At 38.4% G+C, this 22,302-nt stretch overlaps 1 protein-coding gene across 2 annotated transcripts in view; it reads left to right on the top strand.

Moving 5' to 3' along the window:
• Positions 1-22,302, top strand: part of ANK2 (ankyrin 2) — a 680,317-nt gene that overhangs the window by 588,822 nt on the left and 69,193 nt on the right. For both annotated transcript variants that reach the window (XM_079919368.1, XM_079919367.1), the window contains exons 20-23: positions 2,171-2,269; positions 3,326-3,424; positions 11,066-11,138; positions 20,243-20,387. In XM_079919368.1, coding sequence (XP_079775494.1) covers positions 2,171-2,269; positions 3,326-3,424; positions 11,066-11,138; positions 20,243-20,387 — 416 coding nt within the window. The remainder of the gene's footprint in view (positions 1-2,170; positions 2,270-3,325; positions 3,425-11,065; positions 11,139-20,242; positions 20,388-22,302) is intronic.

The following is a 22,302-nucleotide window of genomic DNA, read 5'->3' as shown; positions in this document are numbered from 1 at the left end:
ATCAGAACTTCACTTTGGATCACACTGCTGCCACCAAATCTGTTAAAAAACCAAAATTCATCTGACTAAATTTTAAAGCTCTAATTAGCTTTATTGAATGATTCATGAATTAGGCAGCATCCTTCTGTGAGTAGAGGGGAGCTCCAAAGGGCTACCAAAAGGGAAAGATTTTTAAAGGCAGGACAAGCAAGTCATAAAGAAAAAAGATTATTTCAGGGCTCCCCTGGTGGCGCAGTGGTTGAGAGTCCGCCTGCCGATGCAGGGGACACGGGTTCGTGCCCCGGTCCAGGAAGATCCCACATGCCGCGGAGCGGCTGGGCCCGTGAGCCATGGCTGCTGAGCCTGCGTGTCTGGAGCCTGTGCTCCGCAACGGGAGAGGCCACAACAGTGAGAGGCCCGCGTACTGCAAAAAAAAAAAAAAAAGATTATTTCAGGCTTAGGTAACCTACCTATGGGGGACAGAAAAGGTCTATGTGGCAGATTACTTCATCTTCCTTTGGGGAATGAACGTATTACCTCATTGGTATTGACTAGAAAATTCTTGACTGCCTGGTTAAGACTAAATTTCAATTAGGTTAGGTATTAAGCCCCAATATGGTGGTGTGGCTTAGCATAAGTGACTCCATCTTGGGCCTGTGGTTTTCTTTTTAACAGCACAGAGTCAGACACTTCATGTAGACAGGAGAAGCAATTGTGCCTGTTGGTCATGAGGAGGCAGTGACACTAGATGTAGGGAACATATACTCTTACAAGTTTAAGGTATGCATGGGCTACTCAGGACTTTGTGCCCAGGACACTTGGGTTTGACATACATAGATGAAATTTTATTGGGGGTGAGGCAGGTAGACAATAAAAAAGTAATCTGGTAGTCATTGTCTCTCATGCTCTTCTACATAGGATCTGAACCTAGAATGACTGTGAAGAAATTACTTAACCTTGTTATTTTCAGTTTCATCATCTCTGAAATGGGGAGAAAATTATTTATTTATTCAGTCATTTGTTCATGCCCTCATTTAGGCATCTGTTATTTATAAAACACCTACTGTGTACCAAGCACTCTCATTTTCAGAATGGTAATAAAGATTAAAAGAGACAATGGGGCTTCCCTGGTGGCGCAGTGTTTGAGAGTCCACCTGCCGCTGCAGGGGACATGGGTTCGTACCCCGGTCTGGGAAGATCCCACATGCCGCGGAGCGGCTGGGCCGGTGAGCCATGGCCGCTGAGCCTGCGCGTCCAGAGCCTGTGCTCCGCAACGGGAGAGGCCACAACAGTGAGAAGCCCGCATACCGCAAAAAAAAAAAAAAAAAAAAAGAATAAATATAAGGTCCAATATCTGGCGTAAAATGGATGCTTAATACACAATAGCTATTAATGTTTTGCTGTGCCTCCAAGGATTCCAATGCAGTTTAATTAATGTGCATATGCAACCAACCTGTACCATACCCACCACCCACTAGAGTTTTGAGCAAGATTGGCTTCCCACTAACCTCAACAACAATTCCTCACAAATCACGGATTACAGAACTTTCATCTGAGTGAAAGTTTAGACTAGAATGTTAAAAAGAACCTACTTTTAAAAGACATTTTTTAATTGAAAGTGGGCCACTCAGCTTCCAATGAAATCTTCTCTTAAGTGGGTACGTCTTTGACTGAGGTGTTCTCTGAAAGGAATATAAGATTTAGATTTATTTTCATTGACTTAGAATTCTTAAAGCTAGCCCAGAGGTTAATGATGAAGGAAGTCTCGATGAACAAGCAGCTGTTTGTATGGTACTCCGAAGCTTCAGTTAAACACTTGACCGTTCCTTTTTCCTAGGGAAGAAATCACTGTGACAGTGCTCCTTCTCATTATAAATCTTCTCTCAGCATACACATTTTTAATGCTAACTCAAATGCTAATTGGTGAAAATATAACTCTAGTTATGGTTTGGAGTCTGTTAATCTTGCTACTTCATAAGCCAGCCTCTTTGTTTAGCAGACGGTAAGGTGTGTGTGGGGGGGAGTTTTGCTGCTGAGAAAATGGGCTGCTGGTGATACTGTGCTCCAAAGACGCAGGCATCCGTGACGGTTTGGTTGTAAATAAGACTAAGAAATTCAAAATAAAGGCTAACCTAGTTTTCCTCCTCCTTTTGCAAATCTCTGCTCGATCTGCCGCCACCATCGTCTGCAGAACGGCTACACGCCTTTGCACCAGGCCGCCCAGCAGGGCCACACGCACATCATCAACGTCCTGCTGCCGCACGGGGCCAAGCCCAACGCCACCACCGCGGTAAGGCGGCGCCGGCTGCCCCTTTCCGCGCAGCTCCTTCCTTGCCCCCGCCCCTATCCCCCTCCAGGGGGGCCGCTTGGCTGAGCTGAGTCCCCATACAGCCTCCTTAAATGAGCCTCCGCACTCCGGAAAGCCTGGGATTTCCAGAAATCAGCCTGGGATTTCCCTGAGAGCGCTCGTCCCGGGAGGGAGCGCTCGTCCCGGGAGGGAGCGCTCGTCCCGGGAGGGAGCGCTCGTCCCGGGAGGGAGCGCTCGTCCCGGGAGGGAGCGCTCGTCCCGGGAGGGAGCGCTCGTCCCGGGAGGGAGCGCTCGTCCCGGGAGGGAGCGCGCCGCGGCCTGACCCAGTCTTTCCTCCGGGAGGGGGCCCTGCGCTCGGGCTGCTGGAAAGAGCTCGGCTTCCAGCTGGCTCTCGGCTGGGCGCGGAGTCCGACCCCTCCCGCCCGGCCTTCTTAAGGGAGCACAGTTTCCGAGGCCGCTGGCTCCGACTAAGCTGTTTGGGATGTGGAGCCGTTGAATTGTAAACTAAGCGGTGCAATTTAACAAACCGGGATCCCCAGTGGCTGCTGGAGCCTGCGTTGCTTGCTTGTGTCCTTTTGCTGCACGGTGAGCTTCTGCACAGCTGCAGCTAAATATGTTACTGTGTTCCCTGTGGTAACATCTTACCTGCAACAGATGGCCTGACCTCTGTTGAGGAGTGAGTGTACTTGGTACTTGAATAGTTTTCTTCGGAGGCCTCATCCTCAGTTCAAGAGTTACTTTCCTAAGCATAGTACAGGATTCGGAGAAGGGTTTGACAACTTTAGGGTTAAAGCCGTCAAGCACTTCTTATTAGAAAGAGCAAGCAGCTGCAGCTTGTTGTGTTACCATGGTGACCTGGGCTATAGTCTAGAGAAGTTACAAAGAAGATTCAGATGTAATGGTAAAAACTAGTGATTTTCCTAAGCTGTGCCTGTTTTGGAAGGAAATGCTGGCTCATGTGGAGCCGCGGGTGAGCTCATTGGCTCACATCGCCGTCCTCCCTCCCGGCTCTCACTCTCTCTTTCACTCTGTCTTCAGAATGGCAACACTGCCTTGGCGATTGCTAAGCGTCTGGGCTACATCTCCGTGGTGGACACCCTGAAGGTTGTAACCGAGGAGGTCACCACCACCACCACGGTAAGTGAAAGGAACCCATCGGCTTCGGCTCCCTTGTGGCTTTTAAGCCACAGACATTTTCACTTACAAAATGTTTTGAGCTTTTGATTTTGAACTTCTTTTATTGTAGAGCATACATTGAAGTATGCAGATGTAAAGGCATTTACACAACTAGTAACAGGGATTTCAGCTTCCTTTAGTCAACATAAATCCATATAAAATGCGTGAATGTAATTTTATAATACTTCCTTTTTCTGTGACTGACTTCTTTTTTTCTGGCTCCTCTGCCCTGTTGCTGTAGTTGGGTGTGACACCTACCGCTGGCAAAGTGGTAGGACACTCCACAGCAAACTTTTTATCTTAGCCCGGAGGTCACGCCAGACTCTGGGAAGACCCTGATCCCTGCTACGCTCACGACTGGGTCAGATGCATTCCCAGTGAGAACAATTCATCCTGCTTTTCTTCCTATTTCGGATTATTTTTTATTCAAAAAGAAAATCGAATGTGCTTAAGAGAGAAACTGTGTCTGTATCTTGACAGAATATATATGTAACATTTTTTATTTTCGCTGTTTGGAATATGACTGCTGATTCTTTAGGAGAGAAAAGTGATCATCACTGGCCTTTGCCAGAGAAACTCTGGAAGAGTGAGGACCGTGATGTTAATGAGTCCTAATGCTCTTGTGCTATTCAGCTGGAGCAAAGCTTAAAAGGAGGCCTCCTGAGAGGAAACTCGCAGCTGAAAAGTGCTCTTCTCTTTGCATATATTTATTAACTTTTCTCCTTAAGCATCAACTCTAAGAACAACAGCTCTTTAATTTCTCTTCATAAAGTAGAAAAGTAGACCGACAGCAGAACATTTAGATGTTCCTGAGAGACAATAAGATCATGAATCAACAAATATAAAATTCTGAATGAGGTTCTAGTAAATGCTCCAAGCTACGAATAATGCATATAGAGTTTTGGAACACCTGGTACTTTTGATAGATGTAAGGAAAAAGAAAGGAATTTTGTTCTTCAGGCTGACAGCAAGTCCCTGTTGACAGATATTGAGGTAGTTGGTTTGATGTGAAGTTTTAAATAGAGTGGAGTATGATTTATTAATGAACTACAAGACAGAGACTGAATTTAGATGAGAGAATGGCACTGTGTGTTTTCTCAAGCAAAATCTTTGGCCAGTGTACCACAATATTTTTAAAGATTTAAAGTATAGTGTCAATAAATTATATAGTAGAAAAACAAGTCTTGTCATCACCTCGCACTATACTTCTGAGTCACTACATATGGCTAAATCGTAATGGCTTTTTCTTACTATATGATTTGTTACACCAGGAAAATCTTCATACTGGGCACCTGTACATATATCTTTATTTGGCATCTTTGAAACAATGTGCACATCACAGATAAGTGAAGGTTTTGGTGGCAAGATTGGGTAAACACTTTTGTTCTTAGAAGTCATGTTTTCTCTCAACTTTACCTCTTGCATGTTCTGGGAATTATGCATGTACATTTTTATCAGATGACCACTAGATGGCAAACTTGCATCTTTTAGCTATCTTGACCTGCTTTTTCTTCCATTCATTTCATTAATTCATTCTTTTAGTATTTATTGGATATAAAATATGTGCTGGGTTCTGTGCTCAGTGCTGAAGTGTCATCAATGGTGAAAACACTACTCCTCCCTACCGGCAACTTACAGTGTAGTGGGAGTGAAGAATGAGACTTAAGTTTTGTAAGAAAATATCAATAAATTCTTGTTTAATATCAATAGAACTATAGAACGTACACGTCTAATTTCAAAGAGATCTCAGGCTCACAAATATTACTTAGAGTGAATGAATTTAACTATACAGATCTATATTTAAAAAGAGGAGCAATTTTTTTAAATACTATTGCTAAAGTTCTCAAATACCCTGTCAGAAATCAGACATATGGTCATATCTCCACATATGTAGCTCTAGGGGGATGTGAAAACTCCTCATAAAACTCTCTGTGAGCTTTTTTTCTTTTCTGGTAACTATTAATCTCTATGCTGCCTAGCTAATCATTGCTCCAATAAAAACCACCATACTTAGAAATCAAGTTTCTAGGTGAAAAGCCAACAAACAAATGTAAAACATAACAGCATGTCTGCTTTCAGTTGGGAAAATAAGAAATCATTGCCCACATTAACTAAACAAGTACCCCCTTTATCTAAATGGGTAGTTTTATTGGTTACATGTTTTAATGCTGCCCTATCTTTACTTTCTTCTTCTCTTAGAATTCGATTCTTAGAACTGTGAGTTTTATTGTTTTGTGAAATGGAATTTGGGGTTAAGGATTGAAAATATGAACTTATTCCTTCCGTGATGTGAGTCTTCTTACTTTATACTTCTTCTCTTTCAGAAGAGATTTTCATTCATTCTTTTCCCACATAACGATGATATTAATGATATTAAAAACTATAACTAAAATTTAGTAGTTACAAATATGCCAGACACTGAGGGTAGATCTAGGATTCAAATTTAGGTTGTCAGATTCCAAAATCCATATTCTTAACCACTCTGATGTAACTGATCTTGACTTTGCTAAAAGTAGCTTACCAGGAATTTTCAACTTTTAAAAACTCACTTAAATAGCGCCCTTTATGGATTTTCATGGAAGTATCATATTCAGTATCATTTTCTAAAATCTACAGATTCACTAAAAATAATTTGGAACTACTCACTGGTGGTAGGTAAATAGCACGAGGCAATAATTATGTAAAATTAATCCAATTAAATTTCATGTTACTACCATTTGAATGTAATAGTTGAACTACAGCCATACATCTAACATACAAATTTCACATCATTGGCTTCATACGATGTGCCATTTGAGCAGCAATGTGAGTTCTCTGCCATCAGAGAAAGTTTCCTTTGCTATTCCTCCTTCCAGAATTCTTCACCCCAAAGTATGAATAAAGTCATTGTGTGGAGAGAAGAGTAAGGCAGCAGTTTGTAAAGGAAAAGTCACTGCTTCCGAAATTTGTGAGACATTTTTGGAATCCTGGTTTGTTTCCTTAACCTTTGCTTTTCTAACTTTACTTCGTAAGACCTAGCAGAGGATATGAGACAGTTGAGCACTCTCTGGGGATTACAGTCATTGTCTATTTGCCGGAATGGACATCAGAGTGGGAGGGACACATTTCTGGCAGCAGAAGCCAGCAAGCTCAGTCTCCTAATGCAGTTTGGAAGAACTGTGAGATATGACTCATCCCTCTACTTACTGATCAGCTATCATCAATTATTTGCATAGTTTTAAAGTGATCGTTGCATATAATCATTGATATGTAGAGCATAAATTACTGAATAAGCTACTAAAATAAAAATGACATTATAGTTATATTACCATTTAAACTTTGGTTCTAAATCTTATCTGATGCCATAAGTCCGTTAAAATGGGAATCATAAAAGTGGCAGTGCAATAAATACATGTAAAGTCATTTGACACTTTTTAAGTGGAGTCAAGAACTTTTCTTTGAATACAGGTCCATTGACTAGAAGGCTAAGTTGTCATTCTTGAACAAAGAACATCTGTAATACATACTGTATTGTGTGTGTCTATCCTATAATGTCTATATCTATATACAATTTATCCTGTGTATTATCTTAAAGAGACACTATTCTGAGTGCAGAACCTTTTTAAACTTTTGACATTTTTTCCCCAACGTGCTATAATTGTCTCAGCCACACCTGAGTAGCAGTTATTTTTGGAGACTCACCTTTGTTGAGACTTTCCAAACCATTTACCTTAGTTTTTATAGAAAAATATTACTTATGTAGTATTTAACTTATATATAAAAATTATGTTAACATGTACAATTGGTATAAAGGGGTTTGGGAGCAAAACCAGGTTTAGCTTGTAGCACTGATGGGAGCCAATGTGTGTGGACACTGGAAGGTGGCATACTAGCCAAGGTCACTCGCCACGCTGTGACTTATTGTGACTTGCTGAGTAAGTGGTACAAAGGAAGTGGTTGACCAGGGAGATGGGCTAAATGAGGAGCAGTAAAGCACACTTTTTCTTTTGCACAAAAAAAAAGCAGATATTATCCCCCATTTATAAAACACCATGTGAGGACTCATGTTTGATTTTCTACATCATGAGAAATGTTAAAAACTCATTATTAAGTCTGCCATCTATCGCATTCTATTTGTTTTGCCACATTATATGATTTAATTACATCCTATTAAACTTATGCATCGTGCACTACTCATTTTAACTTTTAAAGTAGTTTCTCATCTTGACCATAGAATCCGAGATTCTATAGCAGAAGAAGACGCCCATGATCATTTAATTATATCCTTGTTTTCTTTGGGCTATTCAGATGTACTTGCATAAAACCATATTTATGTTTGGCTAATCAAGTTTTCAAAGGACACTTCATTTAAAAGGACAATTTTTTTCATTTCTTATCACATTACTAATGAGTGGGAAGACTTATTTATTATCCATTCAACAAATATTTACTGACGACCTTTTAAGGGTCAGGCACTATGTCATGTACAAAGGCATACTATATTTACTACATTGTGTATAGAAAGCAGTTTTAATATCTGTGCCAAAAAATATCCATGACCAATACGATCAGTGTTACTTTTTCTATTGCCACATATATTTGCTGATAATAACCTTAATAGCATTCAATAACCAAACTAAAGCAAAGTTAGTTCCACTCTCACAAGTTCAAAGAAAATATAGTCACATTATCAGCATCTGAAAATAGAAACTGAGAAGGTCGGGCAATATAATTTAATCATTTAAAGTGTATTTCCATCAGTTATTTTCAAATGGAGAAGCATCTTCTTGTGGAAATGTTTCCTATGAAGGGCAAATACTCTAGAACATTTCTGCAAAAATGGACTTTCTGGTGTGGTCTAATGCAGTAGGTATCCCTTAAAATTTTTAATCATTTAATGTACATTTAGATACTTATTTTAAAAGTTTCCCCCAAAGTCATAGTTTAATTGAATGTCATTGTCTCTATCCTGTATTTTAAATGTAAGTCATTTTTCTGCAATCTATACATTTTCCTAATGCAGGAAAGTGGGTCGCAAATTGAGCTGCACAATAGACCCACCTGAGGAACTTTAAAAAATACCTATAGCTGGCCCTGTCTTCAGGGATGCGGATTTAATTGGCTTGTGTTGAGACCCAAGCAACAATATGTTTTAAATTTCTCTAATAATTATAATATGCAGGTAGAGCTGAGAACCGTTAATATAGAACTTAGGTTATCATCTTTCTGTGTTAAATTCATAAATTAATTAATATTATAATTAAATGGTATATTTTTAAGTTTGTTCATTCATCAAATTCTTATTGACTACCTGTTATTCTCCAGAACTTTGGATAGATGCTTTTGTCTTTCCTACAGTGTTTAATTTGTTTTCAGTGAATAAGACATTATGGAATTATTTAGACATCAGAAACAACATGCTGGAAAGCTGAATTTACTACTCTAGTCTACAATTGTACCTTCATCTGGATAACATGAGACTTTCTTTACTTTCTGCATTTCTTCCTTTTCTTTTCTTCCCAAAGAAAATCTATGTGGTCATTATGTGGATCTTAAATGTATTATGTCATCAATTTATCCCAATATGTATTTGAGAAGCCCCTACTATGTTTCAGGTTCTGTGGAAACAACTTCTTTCATGACTCACACCCATGAGGTGGGAGGTGAAGGGGGCACGTACAGGTGTGTGTGATGTGGTGCACGTGATGCTATAGGAGTGGGTAGCGGCAGATAAACATGGTTGAACAAACACATTCATTGAGGAGGGTCAGGGTGTGTTTCTCCAAGGAAGTTACATCTTATATGAGCCAAGACAAGAGAAGGAAGAACATTTCTGGTAAAGAAAAGGATATATGGGGGAAAAAAGCAGAGGCATAAGAGAACATGGCTGCCAACATGGTTGTAGCGTGTGGTGGAGGGATGAGGCCTCCCTGACAATCCTTACTACATCACCAAGCATCTTCCCAGCCAGTTTGCCAGACCCTTGAACAACCCGGGGAATTCATCCGAATATAACTTACAGTCAGCCATCTGTAAGGATGGTTCCGCATCCATGGGTTCAACCAACCTCGGATCATGTAGTAATGTAGTGTTTACTATTGAAAGATATCCACGTGTAAGTGGACCCATGAGTTTCAAACCTGCATTGTTCGGGGATCAACTCTATTAAGTTTTCTTCTGAAGAAAATGGGAAGCCACTGAAAGGTTATGCAGTATCACATTGTGATTTAATCAGTCCTTCACTTATAGAAATTATACCCCTGTATGTAAATATATTCTTAAATTAATCAGTTGAATTTCCCTGTAAAATTATTTGAAGTTCTCTACTGCTTTTGGAAAAAAAAGAGTTGGTGGTAGGGGTATTGTAGCCAAACAAGTCTGTAGTCTCTAGGTAGCAAAGCTCAAAAACCTAGACAACCTATTTACTGTATTTTAGTGGCTTTAGTTGAAGATTTTACTCTTATTTTAGGAGATTAGTTTTTAAATTTTCTCATAACAATGCCAAGTGATGTACTTAATGCACTTTCAATGCAGAAACTAGAGATAGGAATTTGAGACTCAACTATCTTTAGGTGATATTTCAAGTCATGAGATGTGGATTTTTATCCTTTTTTTTTATCACTGTGGTATCCCTGGTGTCTGAAACAGTGCCTGGCATGCAGTAGGCACTCAGAATGTTTCTTGAGTGCCTGAATGACTAAAATGTTCAGAGGCCCTTTGTTTTTAAGATTAATTTAATATCAAAATATAGTGATGATAAATTATGCTAGCTAATATTTACTGAATACTAACATATACTAAGCACTGTTCTTAGAGCTCTTATATATTTCATTTAATCTTCATAACAATTTTATGAAGTAGTATTATTATCCTGTTTTACAAATGATGAAACTGAGGCACAGAGAAATAAAGGGACTTGCTAAGGCCTCATAGCTAATAAATGATGAAGTTAGAATTTGAACCCATGTAGCCAGACTCCAGAGCCTGGTCTCTTAACCTTACCTCATCCATCAGGGATAGAAGGCAGTGCATCTGGCAACTCTGGAGGGCTATTATGGAAGGCAAATAAGCAGCAAGCCAGAATTGTAGACCCATGAAAGACTATAAGGATGGGTGATTCTCCACTGTTGATCCTCTAATCCCAGAAGAGATGCATCACATTTTCTGCCCCGAAGTTTATGTCTTTCACATTGTTTACAACTTCGTTCCAGTGGCTTTGTTTTTCATAAATTGCACATATTCACTGCTTCTTTTGAAAGCTTTTCTGGAGACATTACTCAGTCCATTTGAGGGAAGCCCTGAAAACCTGAATCTGCTTTCTCAATAGGGCTATTAATGCCATTGCTAAAGAATTTATTTTGCAAATGGGAATTCAAAATAATGAACTTTCTCTTGCACGACTTCACTGGAGTAAACGATCATTTATCTTCAGAAAGAACAAATGAGTTTCCATGAAGGAGAATAAGAGACTAAGCTTCCAAAATGTCCGTGTGGAGAAGATGGAGTGCTCAGGGCCTGATCGCTTGCTGATGCTGTTGACTATGGCCTCTCCTCTGTGACTCTTTTGATCTTTTGTTTGATTTTTGTTCTTAAGTTGAGCATTAATGACTTTTGTCTTTCCAGACTATCACTGAAAAACACAAGCTAAATGTTCCTGAGACCATGACCGAGGTTCTTGATGTTTCTGATGAAGAGGGTAAGACTTTTATTCATTCTCCTATGACATCTGTCATGGTCTTACACAAAGGAAACCATCCATTTTTTCAGGGAACAAGCTGGTACGGTGGATGTGGATGACAGCATCTTAGCACTTAAAGTAACCTTTTCACCTTTGTTTCAGTACATTTACTTTTTCAATTTGGGGGAGGGAGGATTTTGTTTATATATTTTCAACTGGTGTTATCTTTAATGACTTACTAAATAACAGGACTAGGACAAGGGAGAGAAACTGGAAGTCGGCCATCTGTTAAGATATCTACCTGATAATACAATTATTGTTAATATGTTTTAACTATGCTAAAATACATTTTTTATTAAAATGCTTTAAAGTAAAAGAACTTAACGTATACTCTATCAATGGTATATTGAGAAATCTCTGCTTTCTAATTGGTTCAAACATACAGAATATATTTTAAAACTAATATATAGAAAAAAATATATTTAAAAACTAATACATAGAAAAAAAGAGCCTTAGCGAAGGTTAAAAATAGTGCAGGAGTAAGTCATACAAATTCAACATAAGAATTGATAAGTCAGAAGAACTATATGCCCCCTATAGTTCTAGAGTTGATAAAAATTATCTAAGCCAGTGGATTTCAAAGGTCTGAGAAGCTCTACGAGGAGCACCAGGGACTGCCTTGGGGTGGGTATGGGGCATCATGTTAGAGGTACTGCCAGAAGGGTTTCTAGCTCCCCACCTCTACTTCAACTAGAGTAGTTGACTTTTCTTGAACAATAAGAAAAATCTGCTAAAAAAATCATGAATGCAGCACATAAAGTATGCAACCAAGTTTCAGTAGTGCAGCTATTGGTCAAGTGTACCTGTTAGAAAAATATATATGTATGTATATACATGACATGACATGTATACATGAATACATGTACATAAGTGTACATGTTTGAAAAATTATTGCCATACTGACCCTAGTAGTAGGCCCAATACTAACTGCTTTTATGGAGAAATATTAAAGGTATTTTTTTAGGTTCTTCAAGATGTATTCAGAAGGTAAAACTTTACATTGAGATGCCCTTATTTGGAAACAATTTGTTAATTCACCTATCGGTAACAGACATTGAGTTGTCTCAGCTTTTATAAGAACTTACGACAAGAACAAACAAATATTGGGTCAATGTACTATTGTAAGTAAATTAAAAGGTATTGCCAAAGCTAATGGTTCCAAGTATTTATTGTAATAATTTTGCGTTCCATCCTAATACTTGCCAATTTTCGGCATCCGTACGTGCACACTATATTTTGTTTCGTGTGATCTTCTTTCTTATCTTCACTTACATGTTGAACAGCCTTTAAACAGTTTGGTGACCACTTTATTGATGGGGAAGTGCTTAGTGATTCAGGTACCTTTAGAGGAAATTGTTGAAGTGAAAGTTTGTTTTTGCTTTTAATTTTTCTTAACTGGCTAGAAGCAACTAGCTTAATATTTAAATCTGGGTGCCTAATACTAATCTAGTGGTTTTTGAAATAGCGTGTGTAATATGAGTGGAATTGCTTATGTGTGCATTTGGGTGTGTGGATTTTTATTAACTTGGAAGCTTAACACTATGAATTGCTTATACTATTAATGATTTTTGAAACTATTATTGAGACCTATTACCATAATTAAATTATCTAATGAACATTATATAAATATTTTCCCAAAACTAATATTTCTTCTTAAAATACAAATTTAGAGAAAAATTAATTTTTGGATAAGTTGACGTTGAATTAGCATGAACATGTTAACAACTACGTTAGGCTACTTGATAGGCAGTCATCCCATTCCTGGATAAAGATATATTTTAGATGTGGTTAAAAATATATTAAGTTAGTAGTTATAATCTAATTTTTTAAAGTTAGCTAGGAATAAAGTAACCTTTAAATATTATTTAGGGGAAACTTTGGCATATAGGGAAAAATGAATAATATAAAATATTCTATCTAGCAAGAAGTTTCCAAAGTATATGTGGTACCACTTTAAGCAAACCTATTACATGAAAATCTAACTTTATAAATCAGATAAATTAGATAGTGATTATTTAATCTAAAAATAGTTATTTATTTCCAAAATAATTGTTAAAGAATTCCAATAGCTAATGCATCCAAAGTATTTACTGGGTTTTTAGAAATTCCATTTGTGTGAAACATCCTCTTGGACCTGCCCATTGCATAATATAAGACCTAGCTATAACATCTTGTATACTTTTGTTAAAACTATTATGTATTAAAAGTTATTAGTGATAAGAACTCTTGATTTGAGAGGAATGTTGGCTAATGATCAAGAATATCTTTCATGGTGATGGAGGAAGCTCTCCATGTCTAGATATGGCCAAAAACTTAACATTTTTCCCCAGAAAGAAATTCAAGTTGAATAGTATTTTTGTATAGGATATGTCTGAGTTTTGTGAAGTAACTTTTTAGTACAAACAATTAGTATAAAGGAATTTGACTAGTTGACATTGCCAATCCTTTAATTTTTTGTGCTCTTCAAATGTTTTCACGGAACCTACCATCATTTATATGGACGAAGTGCAGCCACATGTGTTTGGATAGTATTAGCCAGTCCCTGTTTTCTTTACAGCTCTACGATTTTAATGATAGTCTATGTGTCAATACTCAGAAGAATATCCAAACCAAGTACAGATGTCCTTTCAGGCTAACTTGCTATAGTGAAGCATTCAGAATTTTCCACTCACAAATCCAATCAACAGATAGTGAAGGTGATGTTTTTGTGTGTAAAGCTCTATGACTGGTACCATGGGGGAATCAAAAGTGAACATATATGGAGAGGTAATGTATAAATTAATGAAGCATAACCAAAGGCACTATGTCATCTGCTTTTCATATCTGCCTGGGAAAATCTGGAGAGGGAGAGACCTAGCACAGTCTCAAGGAACTGCTGAAAGCTGGGAGATAAATAGGAGGGTGGCACAGGTTTTAGGGAGTGGAGAAGGAACAGTATGGGAAGGTCCCGAGATGGGAAAGGGCAAGAGAGAGACACAGAGTGACAAAATAATCTAGTCATTCATTTTGGCCGATGCCTTAAAACACACGGGGCTTCGCTGTGGAATGTTTGGATTCTCAACTGAAAAGTCAAGGAAATTAGGATGTGTTAAAGATTTCAATTAATGATTGAAACAATTAAATCTGTTTTGTCCGAAGATTAAATCAGCAGCGGCACACGAAGGAGTGCATTGGGATGAAATTGGAAGGAAGCAGGTATCTGAGGGAAGAGAAAGCATTTACTAGACCTCACAATGCTAGGTGCATTGTCTCATTTAATCCCTACAGCATCCATATGGGATAGGCTATGGATTTCCCCTCATTTGTTTTTCAGGTGAGAAAGGCTCACCTGAAGATGAGGAGGCTGAGGCTTAAACACGTTAAGTAGTTTGTTCAGTGGCACAGAGCTCCTAAGTGGTGAATGTGGAATCTAAACCCGCTTTGAAAGCTGTTGTAATAGCTCAGTCATGATGTAAATGAGTCCTGATGGAGCAAAATGGCAGAGAAATGGAAGAAAAAGAGAAATGGGAATTCAGTCTCAGAATATTCTACTGTGTAGACTCAAACAAAGCTGTAAATGTAATCCTCTACATCTTCATAGGATCCTGAGCTGACTCCTGTCTTTGATGACTCAGCTCCATAGCCATAAATTGTATGGTAGGGCTCAGGGGTTATACACCTGTGTAACTAAATTACCTGCGGAAATGTGACCCGTGTATCCCTTATACTCAGAGATTTGTGAGTGGGTGGTGTGTATAAACTTCTGCATTCGTTCTCTGGGACGATGTGTACTAATGATCAAGAGAACTCCAGAATGACTGAGTGTTGGGGTGAAATACGGAGGCACATCTACCTTCTCCTTTTGACATACTTCCACTGTGGACACTTGACGTTAGTGGGGCTCCACACCCGAGATTTCAGTCCTTTACCCACTTATCAGCAGAAGCGCTGAGCATTCTTAAGAGAGAGAGAGCTCAGTGACATGTCAGAGAATCTCCTTCTTCCCAGCACTGTGAGGAGTTGTCAGAATGAAGAATCCTTGGGACCTTCCCACTTTATCTTAATTTATTCCCGTACTCTTGTGATCTGTGTCTTATAGAGGCTGGTCATGGCTAAATGTGCCTCTATCACTGAGGAATCTTGTAGTTTCCAGATATTAAAACATGAAACTTTAAAAGCAAGTGATACATCAATGCTCTACAATTAGTAGGAAAGGGTTTTCATAAAATTGTTTGGAAAGATTGGAGAATACAATGAAAAAAGTTAAGTCCTAAAACCTGGAAGTCAGAATTCTATTAAGTAAGTAAATATGTAATGGCAGGGAAGGGGTTGTTCAAGTATAGGAAACAAAAAGGAAATTCACTTTAGGTTTGTTATGATGCAAAAAAATAGGGTTTGCTCTTTGTTTATTTGTTTTACATCAAATAAGTTGATAAAAGAAAGTATGTTAGGGTATAACCATTCTTTCATAAGCTTTCTGAGTTATGCAGAATTCTTTCCAAGCCTGATAGAACTGTACTCAAACAAGAGTTAAATATTAAAATTCAAAATCTTATTTGAAGATAGCAGACAACGTATCTAGGAAGATGAAAGAAGATGAGGATTTAAAGGCCGGGATAGGCTAGCCTTGGACTGTAGAGGTCGTCTCACTTACCAAGATGAAAGGCAAGGATATGATTATCTTATTTTTTGGACACATTAATAACATTTAAAATGTTGAGCTGTATTATATTTTTCCCAAATTGATTTTTCATTTTCTACAGGCATTTCTACTTTCCATCCCACACTGCAGATAATGTACTATTGCATAGCATGCTTTATACACACATATCCTGGGAGAGACATTTTATGGTAGCCCTGGTGAGATTAGTACCTGAACAGGTACCTTTCCAGCTAATTCCAACATTGGGTTAGCATCTGGCCACTGACAACAGCATTTAGGGATTTTGCATCTTTGGGCCATTTCTCTCTGAGACATAATCAAGACATCAGGATATACACCTAAGGCCACCATAGGTGTCCCCAAACCCCTAAACTTCACATTTGGTAACACGGAACCTAGGAGGGGGTTTTTTAATGTAGCAGCTGTCTTAGTCAGATAGCATTGTAATAAAGCCATCAAAATGCAGAAATGAGGGAGAATGTAAAGGACATCCACTATTTCACAGAACTCAGTGTAATCAGGGGTTTTGAAATTGTACGTTGACTCCACACCAGAGGCACACAACTTGATACATTTGATTAAAAATGTACTCTTCCAGTTGCTGTCCTTCTGTCTTATAGTAAGTTTCTTTATGCGCAAGAGGGGGAAAGCTAAGTTCATGTAGTTTGTTTGCATCTTTTACAAGATAAAACTGCCGGTGCTGGGCCTTGCTTCTCCATACTGGGAGTCAATCCAGCTAGATTTCCTTCTTTTTTCTTTCCTTCACTCTTATAAACCTTCTCTTTACCAAGGAATAACAAGAGGAGAAGATGAGAGGAATAAGACAGAAAACTTGAAGTGTAGGCCCTACTGTATTAAGGAGTTTTGAGTAATTTTAAGGACCAAGAAATTGAAACTTATTTTGAGTTGTCTTTGTTCTCTGTAACCATCTTGGTTGCTAAGAGACTGTGGTGAGAACTGGCAAATTAGGAGAAGCAAGATGAAATGCAAAAGCAGATTGACTCTGAAGATGGGCAGGATGCCCTAATCTGGGTGAAATTAGGAATTAGATGCTAGAAAGCAAAGCTCAATTATTTTAGATTCTTGGGGATTAGGTGTGGGGGGGTAGTAGAGTGGGGAATAGAGAAAGAGAGAGAGAGTATATTCAAGCAGGCTTTGGGGTTTTACACAGTTTTGTAGGCCTCTTGCTCAAGGGATCCATAAGGTACAGCTTGTATTATATGACATCCTGCATTCAGTCATTCCCTTCACTTTTTCATAAATAAGACTAGGCTTAGTTTTCTCAAAAGTTAACAGGACGTGCATATTTTTTTCTGAAAATAATTTAGGCTTATATCCAAACCAGACAATACCTGTGTTTTGGTAAACCAAGTCTTAGGATTGATCTTAGAATTTTTTTTTCTCCCAGAAATAAAGCAATGGGGATCCCAACTTATTTCACTCATAAAAATACTCCTATATAAAGATTTACCAATTAAACAAGAAGGGAGAAATAGTGGAACACATAAGTCCCACAAGTCCTATAATAAAATGTCCAAGCTTCACGATCTTGTCACTCTGTTCAGACACCAGCTTTCTTCCTGGACTTTCTGCCATTGCTCACCAGCATGGACGCTGACTAGTGCTAAGTTATTCCACTTAGTATTCTCTAAGTAAGTAATGCGTATTACTCTTTTATTCATACTGTTTTTACTGCCCTCCATGACCCTTTACACACTAGCCTCTCACGTGAAATACCATCATCTCTGCCCATCAAAATTGCTCCCAAGCAATTGACCAGCTCCCATTCCTTCTTCAGTGATTCCTTCTCCAGCTTCCTTGGGAATTTCCTAGGGCTACCGCAGCAAATTACCACAAGCTGGTGGCTCAGATTCATTCTCTTACAGATCTGGAGGCTGGAAGTCCATGGTGGGACCATGCTAAGCTCCGAAGGCTCTAGGAAAGAACCCTTTCTCGCCTCTTCCAGCTTCTGTGCCTGTCAGCAATCCTTGGTGTTCCTTGGCTTGTAGACACGTCACTCCAACCTCTGCCTTCATATGGCCTTCTCCTCTTTGTCTCTGTGTGTCCTTCTCTTCCTCTTGTAAAAAACACCGTCATTGCAATTATCCAGTATGATCTCGTCTAAATCCTTACTTTACTTACATCTACAAGGACCCTATCTCCACATAAGACCACATCCTGGGCTTCCATGTAGACATGAAATTTGGGGGCAGGGGAGACATTACTCAACCCACTACATTATTCTAAAGTGATCTCTCCCTCCTCTGACCTTTTGGTTCTTAAAGTTCACCAACATCATGCATTTCATGTTCATCTATATTGTTATTTATCCCTGGATCGCTGCTATTGCTGCATCGTGTTTTGTGAGGGAACACTTTGAAGAAGAGAATATATACAAGAGTTGGGGGGAACCACTTTAACAAAATTAATTTTAAAAACGTATTCATGTTTTCATTAGAGTTGTCAGATTTATGAAATATTTAAACAGTACAATTATATTTTTCTTTAAATTTTTCAAAAATTATTCTGCATAAATGAAATTTGGCTCATATTTCATTGGTGTGTCAACACTTAGATCATTTTGTATTGATAAAAATAATAACTGGCGATTATTATATTCCAGAACTCTGTTATAATCCTTATATGTTACTTAATTCAGATAACTGACACGTGAGATAGATTATTAGTATCATTCCCATTTTCTTCTTGTGGAAACTGAGGCTTAGGAAGATTAACTGGCCCGTAAGTAGTAGAATTAGAATTTGAACCCAGGTCTATCTGATTTTAAAGACTAAACTTTTTTTTTTTTTTTTTTTTTGCGGTACGCGGGCCTCTCACTGCTGTGGCCTCTCCCATTGCGGAGAACAGGCTCCGGACGCGCAGGCTCAGCGGCCATGGCTCTCGGGCCCAGCCGCTCCGCGGCATGTGGGACCTTCCCTAACCGGCGCACGAACCTGTGTCCCCTGCATCGGCAGGCGGACTCTCAACCACTGCGCCACCAGGGAAGCCCAAGACTAAACTTTTAATAACTACTCTGTGTAGCCTAATTCACTTAGCTAAAACTAAATAAATATCTAATGATTTCACTGAGGAGCAATAAAAGTAATTTTAATGATGAGATTTGTAACTGCCAAATATTAAATGCATTGACTTTGAGAAAAAAATTTAGTGGTGAATAAGTTACATTTCTATTTACTGGAAGGTCTTTTGTTCAAACTGTCTTTGCCTTTAAGTAATTTGGAGAGCTAATAGTCTTGATTATGGGCTCTTAAGATCATATATACAGGGAAGTAATGAGATGCTGAAAACGTATTCCTCTTAAAAGTCTTTAATGCTGTATCTTTATAAATAAATTAGTATTGATTTAGAACACTTATTTTAAACAGATAAGATTAAAATAAATATTTAATTTAATTATAGGCATGAACTACATTCTTTCACATTTTCCCTTACATTGTTTATCAGGCTTTCAGTGTGTGATTAGTACGCTTAAAGGATCATCAAAAATTGTTTCTCTCAGCTAAATTATTCCCCCTTTCCCCTGAGTACTAATGCCTCATGCCCCATCCCAGCACATTAATGGTATGGAGAGCATTTCTGTGAATGAGGTATTATTTATTGAATTTCCTGAAATGTGTATTTTTAAAAGTGTTCTATTCCAGTTCACGGGCAGGGAATGTACTCGTACCATCTGTGCTTCCAAATGAGAGCTACAACACTTAGTCATCGCTTTTGGCCACTGCTTAATTATTATCTATCTCACTTTTTTCCCTGTACTTCACTTTTGGGAAACCATCTAGTTTCCAACAAAGCATCCTTTTTATGCTCCGTAATGATTTTAAAATTAAATTCCAGGTTTTTTATTACAATGTCATAATCTGTCTACTTCATTCTAGTGTTCTTTCCCTAATGTGCATATTTTGCTAATTTTATGTCATATTGTTCCATTTAATACACCTCTTATTTGTTTTAGAGCAGTAGGTATTTCTTAGCATATTGTCAATTACATGAAAAGACTGTTAATGCTGGACATTATGTACAAAATTATTGATACTATAGACAGAAGCTAAGTTGTCTACATGTTGTGCTAATTACTAAGTTAAATATAAAGCTATAAATCAGCTATCATGATAAATCAGCTATCGGGTTAAAGAAATGAGTAAAGAAAATTGATATTAAAAGAATTCCAATTCAGGTAATTATTTCTTCTTAGTAGGTAATAGGAACATGGGTCAAATATTGTTTACCTGAGTTTTAGCGCTCTTCAGCTGCATGTGTTCTGTTTTTGTTTTTTTTTCTAGCGTGCAGTGTTTCAGTGATGTCAGTGCTATTATGCTGATTTCTTCACAATCATAATCATGTTTTGTAGTCGATATTACATTCAACAAGTAATTCTCCATCTTTCTCTGATTGCTTCAAGGTGATGACACGATGACAGGTGATGGGGGAGAGTACCTTAGACCTGAGGATCTAAAAGAACTGGGTGATGACTCCCTACCTAGCAGTCAGTTCCTGGATGGGATGAATTACCTGAGATACAGCTTGGAGGGAGGACGCTCTGACAGGTATTCACATAAAGCTTTCCCTTGATATCAGAAGTGAGTGCAACACACTTTTATGATAATAATAAAAAAAGTAGACACCATTATTGACACTCTATAGGTATCTCACTACTCTCAGCAGTTAGCATGTTATCTTACTGCATTCTCTAACAACTTCAAGTGTCCATTTTAAAGCAAACTGAGGCCTAGAGAGATTAAGTAGTTTAGTAGGAGTCAAGCATTGTAAGAATCAGAGCCATGATCAGTAAAGAGCTCTGAACCATTAAAATATGATATTTTTTATCATCTGCAACTTTTTTCTCTAGGCAAATTAAAAGGACAGTTTTGCCTTATGGATACTCTTACTAAACGGCAGTTATAAGATCCTCCCAATCTCCTTGGGGTTTTCTGTTAGGGCCATAGTTTCTGTGAACAAAAGTATGTTGTGAAGAAGGATTAAAAGGTAACAAATTGAGAAGGAAATGTTGGCTGGAACTGATTTTTTCATGCAAAAGAATCAGAACGGAATCCCTAAAGAGCCTGGATACCAAAAGCAATGATAGCAAAATCTGAAGGAGCCCAGATTTGATAGCCACATCCAGGGAGGTTTATATTATATTCTGAAATATACAATCTATTTTTGGGGTTATTACTAACTAGCACACCAGGTGTTTATTATTTTTTGAGGTAAACTGATTAAGAACATTCCTTGGAGCCTCATCAAAAGTATGACTGTCAGTCAATTTAGGTTAAGCATGGTTGTACATATAGTGTAATGTCTTTTGCTAATCAATTATCTTAGGTTTATAACTTTAATATTGGCTCTATTCTTGGCTGTATCCAGCACATTTGGAGTGTAAGAAATAAATGCCTTAAAGAGTAGTCAATTCTGAATGGGGAATTAGCAAAAACAAGCTTTTCTTGGGCCTTTCCCTTGAGTACTAATGCCTCCCTCCTATCTTTTTTTTTTAAAAAAGCAATTCAGTGTGCGTGTAATGAGTGCCTTTCTGGGCTGGCTTTGTGGTGGGTACCAGAGGTACAAACGTGACTAATATGTAATTGCTAAATTCAGAATCTAATGGAGTGAGAGAGAGATGAAGCTAGTGGTACCCACAGAGTGCAACTGGAGCCCTGAGGCTCAGGCTTCCTGGAGGGAATGAGCCCAAACCGAGACAGAATAATAGTGATGATGGTGAAGAAAGGTGGGGAGGGTATTTGAAGCCTTAAATAAGGTGAGCAAAGGCTCGTGGTGTATGAGAGAAACAGAATAGTGCAGTGTGGCTGGAGTGTAAGTATGAAGGAGGGGAGGTCACATTTACATTTCGGATGGATCCCTCTGACCGTGATATAGAGGATGAATTTTAGAGGAAAGTTGTCAAAGGGCTAAACTTGGCAGTATCAACCACCTGAGAAATTATTGCGGTAATGTTCGCTGAAGTTGCTAGGATACGACTTGAACTCTAACCTGGGTGGTAGCAGTCATGGGGAGAGTTTTAGAAATGAAAAATTTGAGAACATATCTGTGAGGTAAAACTGGCCAGATCTGGCGATGGATTTCATGGGGTGGGTGAAGAAGAGGAAGGAGACTTGATTGGCTCCTTGGCTTCAATGACTTAGGTAGAGAGTGGTCCTTGGGATCAGGGTACACAGGGAGGAGCCGTTTGGCGGGTGAGGGTAGGGGAGCTTGTGATGGTGTCAGCGTTCTAGATATTGAATGTTGACACACTGATTGATTTGGGCCTCACAGTCTGAGATTCTTAAAAGGCTTCAAATTTCAATAAAGTGAAATGTTTATGGCTTTGCAAAAATTCATAATAAGCTATGAATAATCATATTACTGTTATCCAAAAATCCTTTTTTTTTTCCCAGCTTGATTTCTTTTACTAAGAGTAAGTGCTTGATTTGATCCTTTTGCCTTCTTTGAAAGTACTTAGTACTG

This window comes from Stenella coeruleoalba (assembly GCF_951394435.1).
Source record: "Stenella coeruleoalba genome assembly, chromosome: 4".
NCBI lineage: Eukaryota > Metazoa > Chordata > Mammalia > Artiodactyla > Delphinidae > Stenella > Stenella coeruleoalba.
This window is presented reverse-complemented; position numbering and strand designations above follow the sequence as displayed.